The sequence below is a fragment of the Larimichthys crocea genome, chromosome XII (genome assembly GCF_000972845.2).
Source record: "Larimichthys crocea isolate SSNF chromosome XII, L_crocea_2.0, whole genome shotgun sequence".
Taxonomy (NCBI): domain Eukaryota; kingdom Metazoa; phylum Chordata; class Actinopteri; family Sciaenidae; genus Larimichthys; species Larimichthys crocea.
In genome coordinates this window covers 28,885,452-28,899,614 of record NC_040022.1, presented here as the reverse complement: position 1 = coordinate 28,899,614, position 14,163 = coordinate 28,885,452, and the positions used below count along the sequence as shown (strand labels likewise).

General features: G+C 42.6%; 1 protein-coding gene across 2 annotated transcripts; it reads left to right on the top strand.

Moving 5' to 3' along the window:
- The first annotated feature begins 841 nt into the window (after positions 1-841).
- Positions 842-13,472, top strand: engl (endoglin, like). 2 transcript variants are annotated; one of them, XM_027285880.1, is made up of 17 exons: positions 842-992; positions 1,973-2,090; positions 2,491-2,663; positions 3,004-3,141; positions 3,228-3,402; positions 3,564-3,735; positions 3,834-3,978; positions 5,919-6,111; positions 6,340-6,509; positions 8,427-8,582; positions 9,599-9,682; positions 9,862-10,041; positions 10,135-10,638; positions 10,980-11,124; positions 11,206-11,307; positions 11,422-11,536; positions 12,839-13,472. In XM_027285880.1, the coding sequence occupies exons 2-16, from the start codon at positions 2,024-2,026 to the stop codon at positions 11,532-11,534; spliced, it is 2,517 nt and encodes an 838-aa protein (XP_027141681.1). In that variant the 5' UTR covers positions 842-992; positions 1,973-2,023; the 3' UTR covers positions 11,535-11,536; positions 12,839-13,472. The 2 variants fall into 2 exon arrangements, with proteins under 2 accessions (XP_027141681.1, XP_019125029.2); XM_019269484.2 differs by having other exon boundaries at positions 9,778-10,041.
- The last annotated feature ends 691 nt before the right edge of the window (positions 13,473-14,163 follow it).

Below are 14,163 nucleotides of genomic sequence, written 5' to 3'. Positions count from 1 at the left end.
CCAAAAATATTCTGATGTTTACTAGTTTCTACTCCCTTAGCCAGTTTTTAGATTAGCCGGGAGGCGACGCAGCCAGAGCCCTCTGTGTCTGTGAAGTGAAGCTAAAAACTGCAGTTCCTCAAACGTCCACTTGAGGCTGGCTCCAGAAGTGAGTCAGTCTCCATAAGTCCCCATGTCCAAATGTCCAACTTCACAGCAGAAATAAACATGTTTACAGCCTGGTACAAAAAACAGTTTTGGTCTCTGTAGCTAATTTCCCCGTTCATGACAACTGTACTGAGGGTGAATTTATATACAACTCACCTGTTCAGGTTATATTAAGGCTTAAAGTTATGCAGGATTAAGAACGTGGACGCTTTAAAACTTAAAACTTTGTTGAAGCTTCGTATTTATCTAAACTTCAGAATCTCACTGGAACAAACTCAAAGGCAGAAAACCAGGGAACAGGATCCAGGGTCAGACAGGACATAATAAGAGTGTGCTGCCTTTGTTTACTCCCAAACATTTCACTGCCAGTCAAACTCCTGAGGTCCACCCTTCTCCTCCTCCATCCCTCCCACCTACCCTCCTCTTGCCTGCAGCCCTCCTTCCTGTTGCCATCTAGGCATGGAGACTTTTTTCAGAGCCTTTTATTCCTCTCCTCGCCATCTCTCTCTCCACTCTGTCACACCATCCCACGGTCCCTCCCATTAACCCCCTTTAATTGTGTCTTTACAACTTCTCTCCCCCTTTCACTCCCACTCGGTGTATAAAACAAATTTCCACTGAGAAATATTCCCCACAATAAGTCGCACCTCTGCTGGATAAAAAAAAAAAAATGACTCGAGAGTTGAGTATTTCTTTTTTTTTGTGTGTGTGGTTGGAGATGTGGAGGGTGTGTGTGACTGCGTGGTTGTGTGTTTAGGAAATGAGGGGGGCGTGTGTTGAGTTGTGAACACAGCAGTGCAACAGCTGGATCAGCAGTCCGTCTGTCCCACCGTGCAGCACCGCAGGTGAGTTCAACTTTTCTCTCCTCATGTTTGGTCCAGAAAGTGTTTTCTTTAGAGACTTTTAGGAATCCTGAAATAACCTTTACACATGAGAAATATGAGAAATCATTTTAGGAGCAATACACATATATCACAATAATGTGATCAGCACTTTAGGAACTTTAGGTGGTGGTTGAAAAACTATCCTCCTTTATGCACCATATTAAGCTTTTGTTTTAGTGTGATGAAAATATCTAGTTAATTGTTTAATTAATTCAGTTAATTGCACAATTTTCCTGTTTTATATATTTGACTTATTGTGGGAATCTACTCAGGCAGGTCTCTGATTTTATATATTTCTCTTTAATTGGCTGCTGGATGCCTCAAAGTTGAGTTTATCTGAAGGTTCAGGACTTTGAGTGTGCTGATAAGTTTTAGTTTCTCACAAGCAGACTTTGATATTCATACACTTTTGGGGAAACTTAATGTAAAAATAGAAAAACAGAAAAAAATGCATTCCCATTACTTGACAATCTACGGAAGCCTATTTATATCGGTATTTTAAATAAAGATGAAAATGAATTACGAGGTAGTAAACCAAAAGTTTCACCTTTAACTGTTAGTTTTAATCCACCATCTCATAATTTTAATTTGTTGTAAACTGGTATCTTAAGGACGGATTTAATTTTTGATTTTTTAATCTAATAGTTCTGAATGTTTTTTCTCAAGGTTCATATTTTTTAAAAGCAAAACTCAAACTCGATCTTAACCTGACATTTTAATCTCTTAAATATTTACTACTATTATTTATTTTATCATTGTCTATTTATACTTCTTACTATTTCTTACTATTTCTTATTACTTAACTTTAATTTTTACTCAATAAGATAACATTTCCTCAGTTTGTGCCGTTGTTTGCATGAGTAGCTCTCATAGGTTTGCACACTGTGAGTTGTATCAGCACTGAATATGAGCTCATGTATGATCATGTTTCTGTTCACTAGCATGTTGCAGGAGGAGTCTTCACATTAAGTCAGTCTCGTAGTGAAACGTTCATGATGCCTTCACTGTCCGCTGTTGCGTGGACTGTTTACTGTCTCCTGCTCTGGAGGAGAACGGCAGGTAAGAACACCAACAGGATCTTTAGACCACAAACTGTATAAAACATGGATGTTGTCTAATATTTTCTGAGGTGGTTCACGGTGTAAAAGTTTGTGAAACACGGCTTTAAACCAACAAAAATGATTACTGCATTTGTGAAGACGTTAAAGGATCAAATGTGATATTTCCTCAGCTCGAGCTGCTTCAAGTCAAAGGTCTTTATTTTAAGCGTCAAAGCGAAACTGAACATTTTTATCCAGCTTCTTCTGGGAAATCTTCCAGTCGCCTTCAGCAGGGATTTCACCTCAGTACACACTGTCTGTTCTTTTTAAGCATAACTCATAACTCGTAATCCCACTACTGTTATGGTTTCATTTTTATTACACTTCATAGTCATGTATCTGCTGTCTGCACCCCTCAGCTCCAAGTGTGGATGTGCGATGCTCTGTGGTTGGTCCAGTCGGGGAGCTGCACCCTGTTCGGGGTCTGTTAGAGACGTTTGAGGTTGGTCCGGGCTGTGCTGCTCGAGAACATGGGAACAAGGAAACGCATGTGATTGCAGTGGGGAGAGTGACAAACAGCCCCGAGAACAAGGTAACGAGCTCCAAAGGAAGGAACCGAGTGTGGATCAAAGTTAAGCTCAGCATCAGGGTCAAGTTGGTCTTTGTTGGGAACGATCCTGGGATGAGATGGTTCGCTTCTGGTGGCAAAGCTAAATTTGCAGCCTCAACCAATAGCAATAGTGTGTGTGGTTGACCCCACATGACTGTCATTGGCTGTAGCAAGCCAGGATAGAGGAGGCTTTGAGTGTTGCTGCCTCTAACTAGTTGGTATTGCCCCTCAAACGAATTACAAACCAGCAAACTGATGTGTGTTTTTGTCCGTTTCAGGGCTCCATATAGGTCTAACACTCCTTTTCCTCTTCTGTCTGCAGGTGACGGTACTACTGAAGCCTTTGTCTCCGTCCCCGTCACCTCTCAGAGCCCTCCACCTGCTGCTCAGCTCCAAGCACCCTGTCACCTGGTGCCTGGAGGCTGAGCGACTGCCCCCCAACCTCCCAGTGCTGGTGCAGGTCAGTGTCCCATCACATCTGTATGATATACGACGTGCACATTTAAACGATCACTTCTTTGACTTTCTCTTTCTTATCTATCTCAGTTATCCTCAAACTCCAGCGTGCAGTCCCGCAGCCTGCAGTTGCACGTCCAAACGGTGCATTCGTTGCCGTTTCATCCGCGTGCGCTGCACCGCTGGGCCATGAAACACCACGGCAACCTGTCCTCTCTGACACACACAACACACGGCAACCGAGTCTACATCCCACTGGGAGAGGGTGAGCTAACATTGGCTGACAGCAGCTACAGATGGCAGCAGTTTGCTTTACTGTAAATCTCTGAGACTGATTTTGTTTGGATGGAGCCAGTTTCCACCAGTTTCTTAGCTATCCTGGATAAGATCTTGTGAAAAATCTCTTGCTTTGTCTCCGGCGTACAGATCCAACCCTGCCGGCTGTGTGTCAGCTGCAGTCCATGTTCCTCTCTCACAACTACATGACCTCTGACCTACAGCAACAGGAAGTGCAGGGCTGCGCCTACGCACCAGCCGGTGGGATCAGCCCTGAAGTCCACGTGATCAAGCTCCATTCAGCGGGCTCGGGGCTCTGCGGGTGAGAACATGCAGCCTTGGGGGAAAAAAAACCTGGCAAGAGGGTACATGGCATGTCATGCAACGTTCAGTCTTCTTCTCTGTCTCCGTCTCCTTCAGCTCTCTCCAGGTGGAGGTGATTGTCTATCTCGTGCCCCTGGTGGCCAACTCAAAGACGCAGAAGGTTGTGCTGATTCTCAGCAGCTCGATGCCGGTCAACTGGGCCATTGTTGCACACGGTGTCCAAGGTCATATCTCCGTTCATGTAAGGGACGCAACTTACTTTGCTTTTTTTCAGATTCTGCAAGACTAATTTGTCAAACAACTGCAAGCCAGAGTCTGATATATCTTCTTCCTCGTGTGCAACAGAGTTTAATTGTCGAGGACGTCAGTGAGAGTTTGACTCAATACCGCATACACCGTCTTACTGTGATAAAAATGTGTGTTAATCCGCAGCTAAAAATAGTCCTCGACAAAAATACAATGTACTCTTGTTTCAAAAAACATTTTGCAGCGGTTTTAAGGAAGTATTTTTGCCCCAAAAAGTTTGAAAAATCTTGAATAATGTCGCACAAAAGTCAACGTGAAGTGAAATTCTGGCAAAACTAGAAACATGAAAATTTTAAATGATGATTATTAGGTTCACGGTCAAGTATGATTTTGTTGTTCTCATGAACTTAAGGAAAACACCCGAAAGGTTCATTTCTCTCAGATTTTGTCCACAGATTAGTGTTAGCGAGCGCTCCACTGCCAAGACAATCCATCCACCTGACAGGTGTGGCACATCAACACACTGTTTAAACACTCAGACTCAGAAACAGGTGTGCCTTTGACTAATCACGATATAAGGTCACTCTAAAATGTGCACACGATATAATGCGACAAGTTTCAAAGGAGTGTGTACTTGCCCTGTGGACTGAATGTTGATTTCACAACCATAAGCCATCTTCAGTGTTGTTTCTGAGAAGCACACACACACACTGCATACCACGTGTGACCACACCAGCCCAGGACCTCCACATGGATTCTTCACCAGCATCATCATCAAGAGAGCAGCCACACGGACAGCTGATGTCTAACAGTCGGTTTGCACAGCCGAAGAATTTCTGCACAAACTGTCAGAGGAGCTCATCTGAGTGCTCGTCGTCCTCTTGAGTTGGCTGCAGTTCGTCTTGAGTTGGCAGACGCTCACTTTTGATGGTGTTTGGATGGAGTTTTCTCTTCACAGATGAATCCCAGTTTGCACTGTCCAGAGCAGATGGCAGACAACGTGTGGGGCGGGCAGTTTGCTAATGTCAATATTGTGCCTCATAGTGGCAGTGGTGTTGTGATATTATCGATGGCAACTTGAATGCACAAGAGATGCCATGACGGGCCATTGTCATGCCATTCACCTCATGTTACAGCCAAGAGGCAACCTCTGTTGCTGTGAATGCAGTTCCCCAAATGTCCACTTGAGGCTGGCTCCAGAAGTGAGTCAGTCTCCATAAGTCCCCATGTTAGACAGCAGAAATAAACATGTTTACAGCCTGGTACAAAAAACAGTTTTGGTCTCTGTAGCTAATTTCCCCGTTCATGACAACTGTACTGAGGGTGAATTTATATACAACTCACCTGTTCACATTATATTAAGGCTTAAAGTTATGCATGATTAAGTGGACGCTTTGATTGACAGGTGGGTGCCATTACAGATGGTTTGATTGAGCAACCAGGCTTCATTCAGCCGACCTCAGGTCTGCCAGAGGCAGAATTGCCAACCAGAGAAAGCCACCACACTCTGAGCTTGTTCGACAGCGTGTTCAAATATTCATCCATTAAAGTGGAACATACCCAAGGCCACAGTTAACCTTTTCAACTCTATGTAATGGTTTTTCCCTATGTGAACCAGAGTTCAGTGGCTTTTTCTCTGAAAACAAACTTTATGTTTTAGAGTGGCCTTTTATCATGACCAGTCCAAGGAACATATGTGCATTAGTCATGTTGTGTAATCTGCAATTTAATAGAAAGAAGTGCTTGCTAATGGATTTTAACAAATTCAACAAACAAACTTTTAGAGAAATAAACCTTTGGTGTGCATAGAAGAAGATCACTGAATGCAACTCGTGTACAGAAACAGATAAAAAGATGGGTCATCAACTGGAACTGGAATCTTACATGTCTTTTACCTGATTGTAGTTATTATTTCTTTGTCTTCTCTTATCTTAGTCCTCCAACAGTGTATCCCCACCCTACCCACCTGAGCCTGACCTGACCCTGTCCAGTACCCAAAACTCTGACCTGTCCACCATACCTGACCTTCTCGTGTGGGCCAGTGAGAGGGGCTACACCATGGTGACCTCATACACTGAGGCTGACCTGGCCAATCGCTTTGTGATCCAGCTGGCCGGGGGCGGGACAGGTCAGGACCCCTGTGTGTCTCTTGTTTCCATCACTGTGTGAGTGACCTGAACGTTTCAGCTTTATTTTGTAATCCACCAAAGTCATTTTTTTTTTAAATGGAGAATGAGAAATGAAAGAATATTTCCATCCATGCATATATATTGAATGAAAGGTATTGAAGTGTAAGTGTGAGTATTTACCGTCTCCGCATGGCTGTCACTACGTCTCCTCTCTGTCTGTGCCACAGACGTGGTTGCAGTGATGAATCCTCTTGTTGTGAGGCCTCCCTGGGCCGAGGAGCGCCGGCTCAGGCAGTGGCTGAATGGTGGAGGCAGAGCGGGAGGAGGCCGAGAGAGTTTCACAGTGCAGTGTGAGGACGGACGCCTCAGCGTGACCATGGACCAGCACATCCTGCAGGTCTTCATACCTCAGTATTAGATGCAGCGTTAGATGTAAACAGTCCATAAAGAGAGAAGCTCGCTAGTGATTTCACAAAAACAGTCATGCCTAGCAGCCACTTGTAGTACTGTAGTAGTGCTAAATGTGTTTAAACTTGTAACAAAACTTTGTTTCCAGCTAAAAAAAACTCTGATAAACCTCTAAAAGTCTAACTAAACCCTTCAAACCACAATTTTCAGATGAAAACAAGTGTGTAGAGGTATTTAGTAGTGTTCAGACCTTGACAGTGTCGTATATTCAGTGGTGATGCAGTTGAAGATGTTTGAGGAAAATGCTTAGTCTTAGTTGTATAACAAATGTATTACAATAAGTTCAGTATCGTAATCAAGCAAAATGTTACTTGAAGAGCCTCCAGCCGAATAGTGAAACTCTCCTGAACTATGCGGGCCAAACCCTTATATACAGTGGAGGTTATGCTCCCAAAACATGCAGTCAAAGTCAACAATAGTATAAATCTGTGCAAGAGAGGGACAGAGGAAAAGAAAGGGCCCCTCTCCCAGGATGCCCCAACAGATGGCCCTTAACCTTTGACCTGATCTCTCCCTTAACACCCCATCCCACATGACTCTTTTAATATAAATTGTAATACATACATTAACACACTTGACAGTGGTGCCATACATACATTAACACTCTTGACAGTGGCACCATACATACATTAACACACTTGACAGTGGCGCCATACATACATTAACACACTTTACAGTTGTGCCATACATACATTAACACACTTGACAGTGGCGCCATACATACATTAACACACTTGACAGTGGCGCCATCCTGGCGGCTCTTCGGTACTCCTATCCAAATAACCTCAAAGGAATGGACCAAAATAACAGCTAGCGACACAGACAAGTATCTCAATGTAAACCATTTGTATATAATAGTACTAGTATTAGTATGTAACTATGCATCTATGTGCAGACACCTCAACAGTTAAGCGCAAATTATTTAAATTCTACATATTGTGCTATAAATGTGTATAGAGGGCTCCCTCTACTGGTTGAAACCCGGCTATTGCAGTTGAATTTTGCTATTGGCTGATCTGGAGGCATGTGACATATATGGTGGTAGCTTTCATCACCAACCACCCTTGAATCCCTGTCCCCTCGTATAAAACCAGCATCTCCAGACTCTGTTGCTCTGAGTCACTAACTATCATCTAAAAATACAAATAAACAACATATTTATCACTGTTGCAAACTTTGACTTTGTCCAACATGGACATGGAGAGCCTGACAGCAACTGGTAATAGCTGATAAGTTTGGTTCTGGCTCTGTTAGCTCAATTAGCTCTGACTACAGACAGCTGCTACACTAAGCGGTGGTCAATCTGCCACTCCAATTGGCGTTACCTCCCATGTCGCAAGATTCATAGCCACAAGACCTGTGGCTTGCTGTATTTGCTGGGAAAAGAGTGAATTTGCAGAATTTGGGGGTTTAGTTACACTTTAACAATAGACACACAAAGATAGCTACTAACTAGTGAACATAGTGGAACATTTAGTAGTTGGTGGAGATCAAAATTAGAGCTAAAAGGAGCCACATTCAGCAGTGCTGTGTCTCAATTTGAAGTTCCACACAGTGGAACATTTAGTAGTTAGTAGTTTAGTAGTTCACGCCGTTAATTATGGCAAAATGCATCGTTCGATCGTCATTTCCAGTAAGTGCAGCAACACTACCCTGCCCAAATTACCACATTACGCCAGGAAGTACACAGTGTACTACAGAGAAGTATCCAAATTGAGACACAGCACAGGTGAATGATGAATTCTAATGTTGCTCTGTGTGTGTTGGCAGTGTAGGAAACTGTTTGCTAAGATTTTAGCTAAATTGACTTTATTTACGCCGCCGTAACATCAGTTGTCTCCTTCAGAACTTGTCTGTCCCAGTGGCTGCCGTGACTCTACGAGACTCGACGTGTCAGGCTCAGTCCAATGGGAGCCATTTCCTGTTGGTGTTCCCGGTCATTTCCTGTGGGACTGAGGGTGTGCTCCTGGGACAGCCCAGAGGGGTTCAGTACAAAAACATGGTGAGATAACAAAATTCAGACAGAGAGAGGTTTATAAAATAAGTATATTTTTGGTTAAATTTTTGGAGTTTATGTCATATTATTTACATAACCAACAGAAGGAGGCAGAGAGGTTCACATGTGAATTCAAAATAATGTCATCACAGAGCTGAAAGCAAAAACACAAAGCACATAATGGACTCTTGAAATTGCGGTTAATGGAAGTTTGCCCCAGTGAGAATTGTGACCCAGGTCGTCATGACCAGAATGGCCTATAAACGGGAAGCTGCACGGAGGCTAATTAAGTGAGAGAAAATCTCAGTTCAGAGGCTGGAAATTGTGTGGAAGGAAGACTCACAGAGTGATTTTAGAAAAGTGACAAACAACAGAGGCAGGAGTGAACACTGAATGAAAATCTATAATGTGTAGAAATACAGGTTTTAACCAGATATTAACAACTTCCACATTTTCCACCTACTCAGAGGAGAACTAAAACATGAATGAAGTTAGAGTAGATATAAAAGCATGGATACGTTTGTCCGGGTTTGCAGAAAACAGACAACGGACATCCAGTGAAATCTGAGTCTGTAATGATACAACATGTCAAAGAGACTGTATCAGCTCAGACCTTCTTCTCAGACTACTGAAGGATGCAAAAAACAATGTAAAACAACTAAACAACTAAATAAAATAAGTATATACATTATATAAATATCTAATCCAGGACAGAGAAAGCACAGTGACTCTACATGTGTACACACACATTAGAAAGGTAATAAGAATCCGGGTCGACATTGTACCAGTCGCTTCTGTTTTATCATAATGATTGAGTAATAAATAATTTATTGTGTAGAGGCTTAAAGTTAGCTGGAATACTAAAGGACACATTACAAGGCAGTTAATGGGAGTCACCTGCTTTTATCTCTTGGTGTGCATACAGGTGGGTGTCATCAGCGTAGAAATGTATATTATCTACTCCGAGAGTGCTGTTTATGGTGGAAGCAGTACACCACTGTGTTTCTCTCCTCTCTGTTCAGATGTTACTGTGGAGAGACAAACCTCAGACCATTCTGTCACTCGGTGAGACAAAAAATAAGTCAAGGAGTCCACTCGGCATACATGTAAGATATCTGCAAATACATGCGTGTCTTCATGAATCTAATTTAATCAGTTATTCCTTCAATATAGTCAACCTATAATCTGTTTCACCTTTCAGTTCAGCTGTCTGGCTGCAGTCCCCGCCTTCCCCGGCCCTGATGATGATGATGATGATGGTGATGTTAATGTAAACACTCCTCAGGCGGAGCTGGTCCCCTGGGAACATGAAGGTCCAGGACCTGATCCAGAACTAAGCCTCCTCCCGGTACCCAGACAAAGACCTGGACCTGTTCTCACTTTGAAGCTTTTTGTCACTGAGAGCTACGAGCAAGGACGGATTGGCCCCTGTGTCATAACCGCAGACCAACGTGTCTATGTTGAGGTGTGTGTGTGTTTGTTTGTTGTTTGTATATTTACTTACCGTACATGTAACTACGATTTGTCTCCTTAATCACTGTTTTACCTCGTATTGCAGATTTCAGCCACAGGGCCCCACATAGATGTTGTGGAGGTGAACTCATGTGTGGTCTCTCCTGTATCAGACCCAAAAAAAACTATTTTCTGGACTGTCATAAGCGACGGCTGCTCCTCAGAACCCTCGCTGACCCTTGCAAAAGATGACGACGAGGACGAAGAGGTCGAGGGTGATGATGAACTGGAAGAGGAAAAGGAAGAGATGGAGGGACTGGGAAAAGGCGGAAATTACGAATACCACAGAGTTGAAAGAAGAGAGGCAGAAGCAGCAAGAAGGCTGGAAAATAGGAGGATAAGTCTGGGAGAAGAGGAGGAGATACAACGCCTGAGATTTAGCTTCATCCTGCGGCCGCTTTATAATGACGCTATGCAGTTCCTCCACTGCAGCCTTCGCCTGTGTGTCTCTGACTCGACAAGACGGGAACCAGTAAAGGAAACAGTAAAGAAAGACTGTCGGGGCAGGATACATATCCCTCCACTTGTATCTGGAACACCCAGACATCAGGTACAGAAACAATCAACACGATGGGGCTACATTTCATACCGCAACGTTAGAGCGACAGTTTGAAATGAAACCAATGAAGTGTGGAGAAAGGTCAAGCAGTTATGTGGCTTTTTGGAGTCATTGCTATATATATATATTGTCTGGAAAACTTAGTAAAGACCAGACTTCAGCTCACTGCTGAATAATAGAACAGTCTGGGAAAGTTTAGATCATATGTGGGAAATGTCAAAACTAAAGAAAACTGATTACTGAATCATAATTCTTCATGTTCACCTGCTGCTATCATGACACTGCAGCATGGTAACAGCATAAATAAGCCTTCTCCTGTATCCCCATGTCAGTGTGAGATCAGAAACCTCTCCAGGCCCATGGTGGTCACCCAGCCTATTATTTCACTGCCACCCAAACTGCTGAGGCCCCCTGCTGGCCAGAGAACCAAGAGACTGAGCGCCCCTCCAGTGGCGAGTCCAGACCCAGAGCAGAGCAGTGAGTATCATTTCTTTATTGTCATGTTGCTGTGAGACTGTTTAACCAGCCGTCACACTCCCTCTTGAACGCTCTCTTCAGGCTCTGTGGTGCAGATGGGACCGGTGATGGGGATCGTCTTTGCTGCCTTTGTGATGGGTGTCTGTCTGATGGGCGGCGTGTGGTGCATCTACTATTATACAGGTAACAACATCTGCTGGAGGTCAGGAAGAACAGTTCTTCACGGCGTGTGGAGGCATTATAAATAATTAAAATGTGTGTTTAAATCTATTTAAATGTATAAATGTGTTTTTAAAGGGGCTCGTCAAGCATCATTTGGAGAAGGAGATCATTTAACAGACCAGACACATGGAGTCCACAACATCTGGAATCACCCGTCACCGTCCGATCAGTCCTCCAGCTCGGTGTAGAGGTAAGATCTGATGATGAGGTCACTGAAACTCTGGAAACTCGTGCGTGTAAAGTCTGTCACTTCTTATCAGTTGTGTCAGCCGAAGACTAACGTGTGTGAAATCTAGGAAAATGTGGAGGTGTGGAATTTCAAAGAGCTCACCACAGACTCCGTAAGATGTACCGCAGAATGGCCTTATATGTGTCAGCTGATTGTAGATCAGTCTCCTCTCCTGTGGATGTGGAAAATGTGTGAATGATGACTCGTCAGACCTACAGGTTATCTAATTATTATACACCGGGTCATGTTATACATTTTCCACTGAGTCTACGTTTATTAAACACGTAATTCTGCAGCTTTACTATGTCTGTCATCCTCTTTGGGATCTTTGGGACCTCTTTAACTGAGTCTATGTATGACTGATGTAAGCTCTGAAGACATTTAGTTCATGCACCTTCTGAATATCCCACACTGGTCGTCCTTATGTGTGTGTACATTTCAGTCTAACATGCGTACATAATTACACATTTAGAGACCAGTTGTTTGGCATCAGGGTTACATGTGGTTATACTGTTCCCTCTAACATAATTCCTGATTTGTAAATATCTGAAAAAGTGGCGGGTGCAAGATTACAAATAACTTTAAACATCAGGCATACGTCAGAAAAAATAAGAAGTTATGAATATCCACTTCTTGGCTCGTCAAAAAGCAAACCAGTTCATTCACCGTCAGTCTGACAGATAGGTGAAGACTGCACAAGCCCAAACAGGATCCGCAGGTGGTTCAAGGGTCAGATATTGATGCCTAACATCAGTTATGGTAGCAACAAGAACACTAAGTACATGCTGCCCAAAGGGGTTCGAGAAGTTCCTGGTGTGCAGTGTCAAAAAAGCTTGAGGTCCTGATGATGAGTAACAAGACTCACTGCGCTGAGATCCACGGCAACGTGTCCAGCAACATCACCAACCCCAACACCAGGCTCAGGAGCGAGGAGAAGAATTAAACTGGTCACTGACAATCCATTCTTAAAAACATTAAGGAAGTTATATTTAAAATTAAATAAAATGAAAGTATCATCCGATGATATAACTGCATATTTTTGCATCATATCCCGCTTTGTTCAAATTAAAAACATTTTTACAAGATTAAAATTATACAGATGTGTATCATTTAAATCTTGAGTGAACCTAGCTGTGTTTTTTAAATAAACTTCAGCGGTTAGAAGCTCCGGCAGTTTCAGAAAATATATCAGCATTAGGCGAACACCTGCAGATTTAAACTCTGATACGTCTGAACAGTTTTATTCTTTTATCTATTTCTCAGGATTTCCTCTCTGCAAATCTGAGAAAGAAGAACTGGGGCAGAGGTTGTAACAACAGCTGTCATCGTGCAAGTTTTGTGCATGCTTCCCGCGACTATCATTCACCGCCGTGCAGCAGAAATGCCGAGAGAGGAGACTGAAACCATGTGAAGTACAGTAGCACTTAGTCATCGCAGCATTGTGAAAAGTCAGATGTTTGATTTCGAAACGTTGCTTGATGCTGCGAGTCATTCTATGCCGAGTCATTTCAAAACTGGCAGCCAATGAAGAGGGCTTTATCTGGATTCAACAGGATATAAACTTTTGTCTTGGAGTGACTCAGACAGAAAACATGTCGTCGTCATGTCTAGAGGCAGATTACAAGGTCGAATGATGAACTGAGAGGTTACTGTGTGTGCCCGTTTGAAGAGCCAGTGTTTTACATTTTCACTATCTGTGTTGTAACTGTGAATCAGCTGGATGTCAAAACTCCATTTACCTGTATGTGAATTCTTCTGTGTTCATGCACGAATTAAAAGAGCTGGAAGCCACGCTGACTCGTCGCGTCACTCAGATCAGAGGAAGGAAGTTGATGCGCGTTGTGAAATATATAAAAATATATTTGTTGTCACTAATAAATCATTTTTTGGCGTCTTACCTGTACGAACATGTTCATGTGGCTAACAAGAAGTTCAACATTCACTCGATTTAGCTGATTTAATATCAGAAAAATCATCTTTAGCAGCTGAATGCTTTGTTATGTTAGCGAGCAGTGGTGTAAGAAGTATAAGTAATAATACCACAGTGTAGAAACAGTTGGAAGTAAAAGTACAAAGGTACTAGCATCAAAATAAACTTAAAATACCAAAAAAAACACTCATTATACACACAATTATTGATGCATGAATGTGTGCATCACTTGCTGGGTAGCTTGTGAATGAAGGAAATTAAAATACATCATAATTTGTTTGAGTATATTATGTATTATTAACATGAATAAATGTAGCGGAGTAAAAAGTATTTATTCACCTCTGAAATGTAGCGTAGAGTATAAAATGTGATAAAGTATAAAGTAGTCAAAAATATAGAAATACACAAGAAAAGTACCAATCCACCTGAGTACGGTATTTAAATGTACTTTTCAGCCTGCCTGCTGTGTGGTGCTGCTCAGGTAGTGCACTGTGAGTGTTTGTCTTAAAAATCAGCCTGGAAATAAACCGAATGAGAGCAGCGAGAACAAAACATTAAAAATTTGATCCATGAAACCAAAACAGCTGAAACTGAAAAATCAACCTCTTCCACAACACACGTATGCTGTGATAGCAGATTAAACACGCGTTGTGTTTCC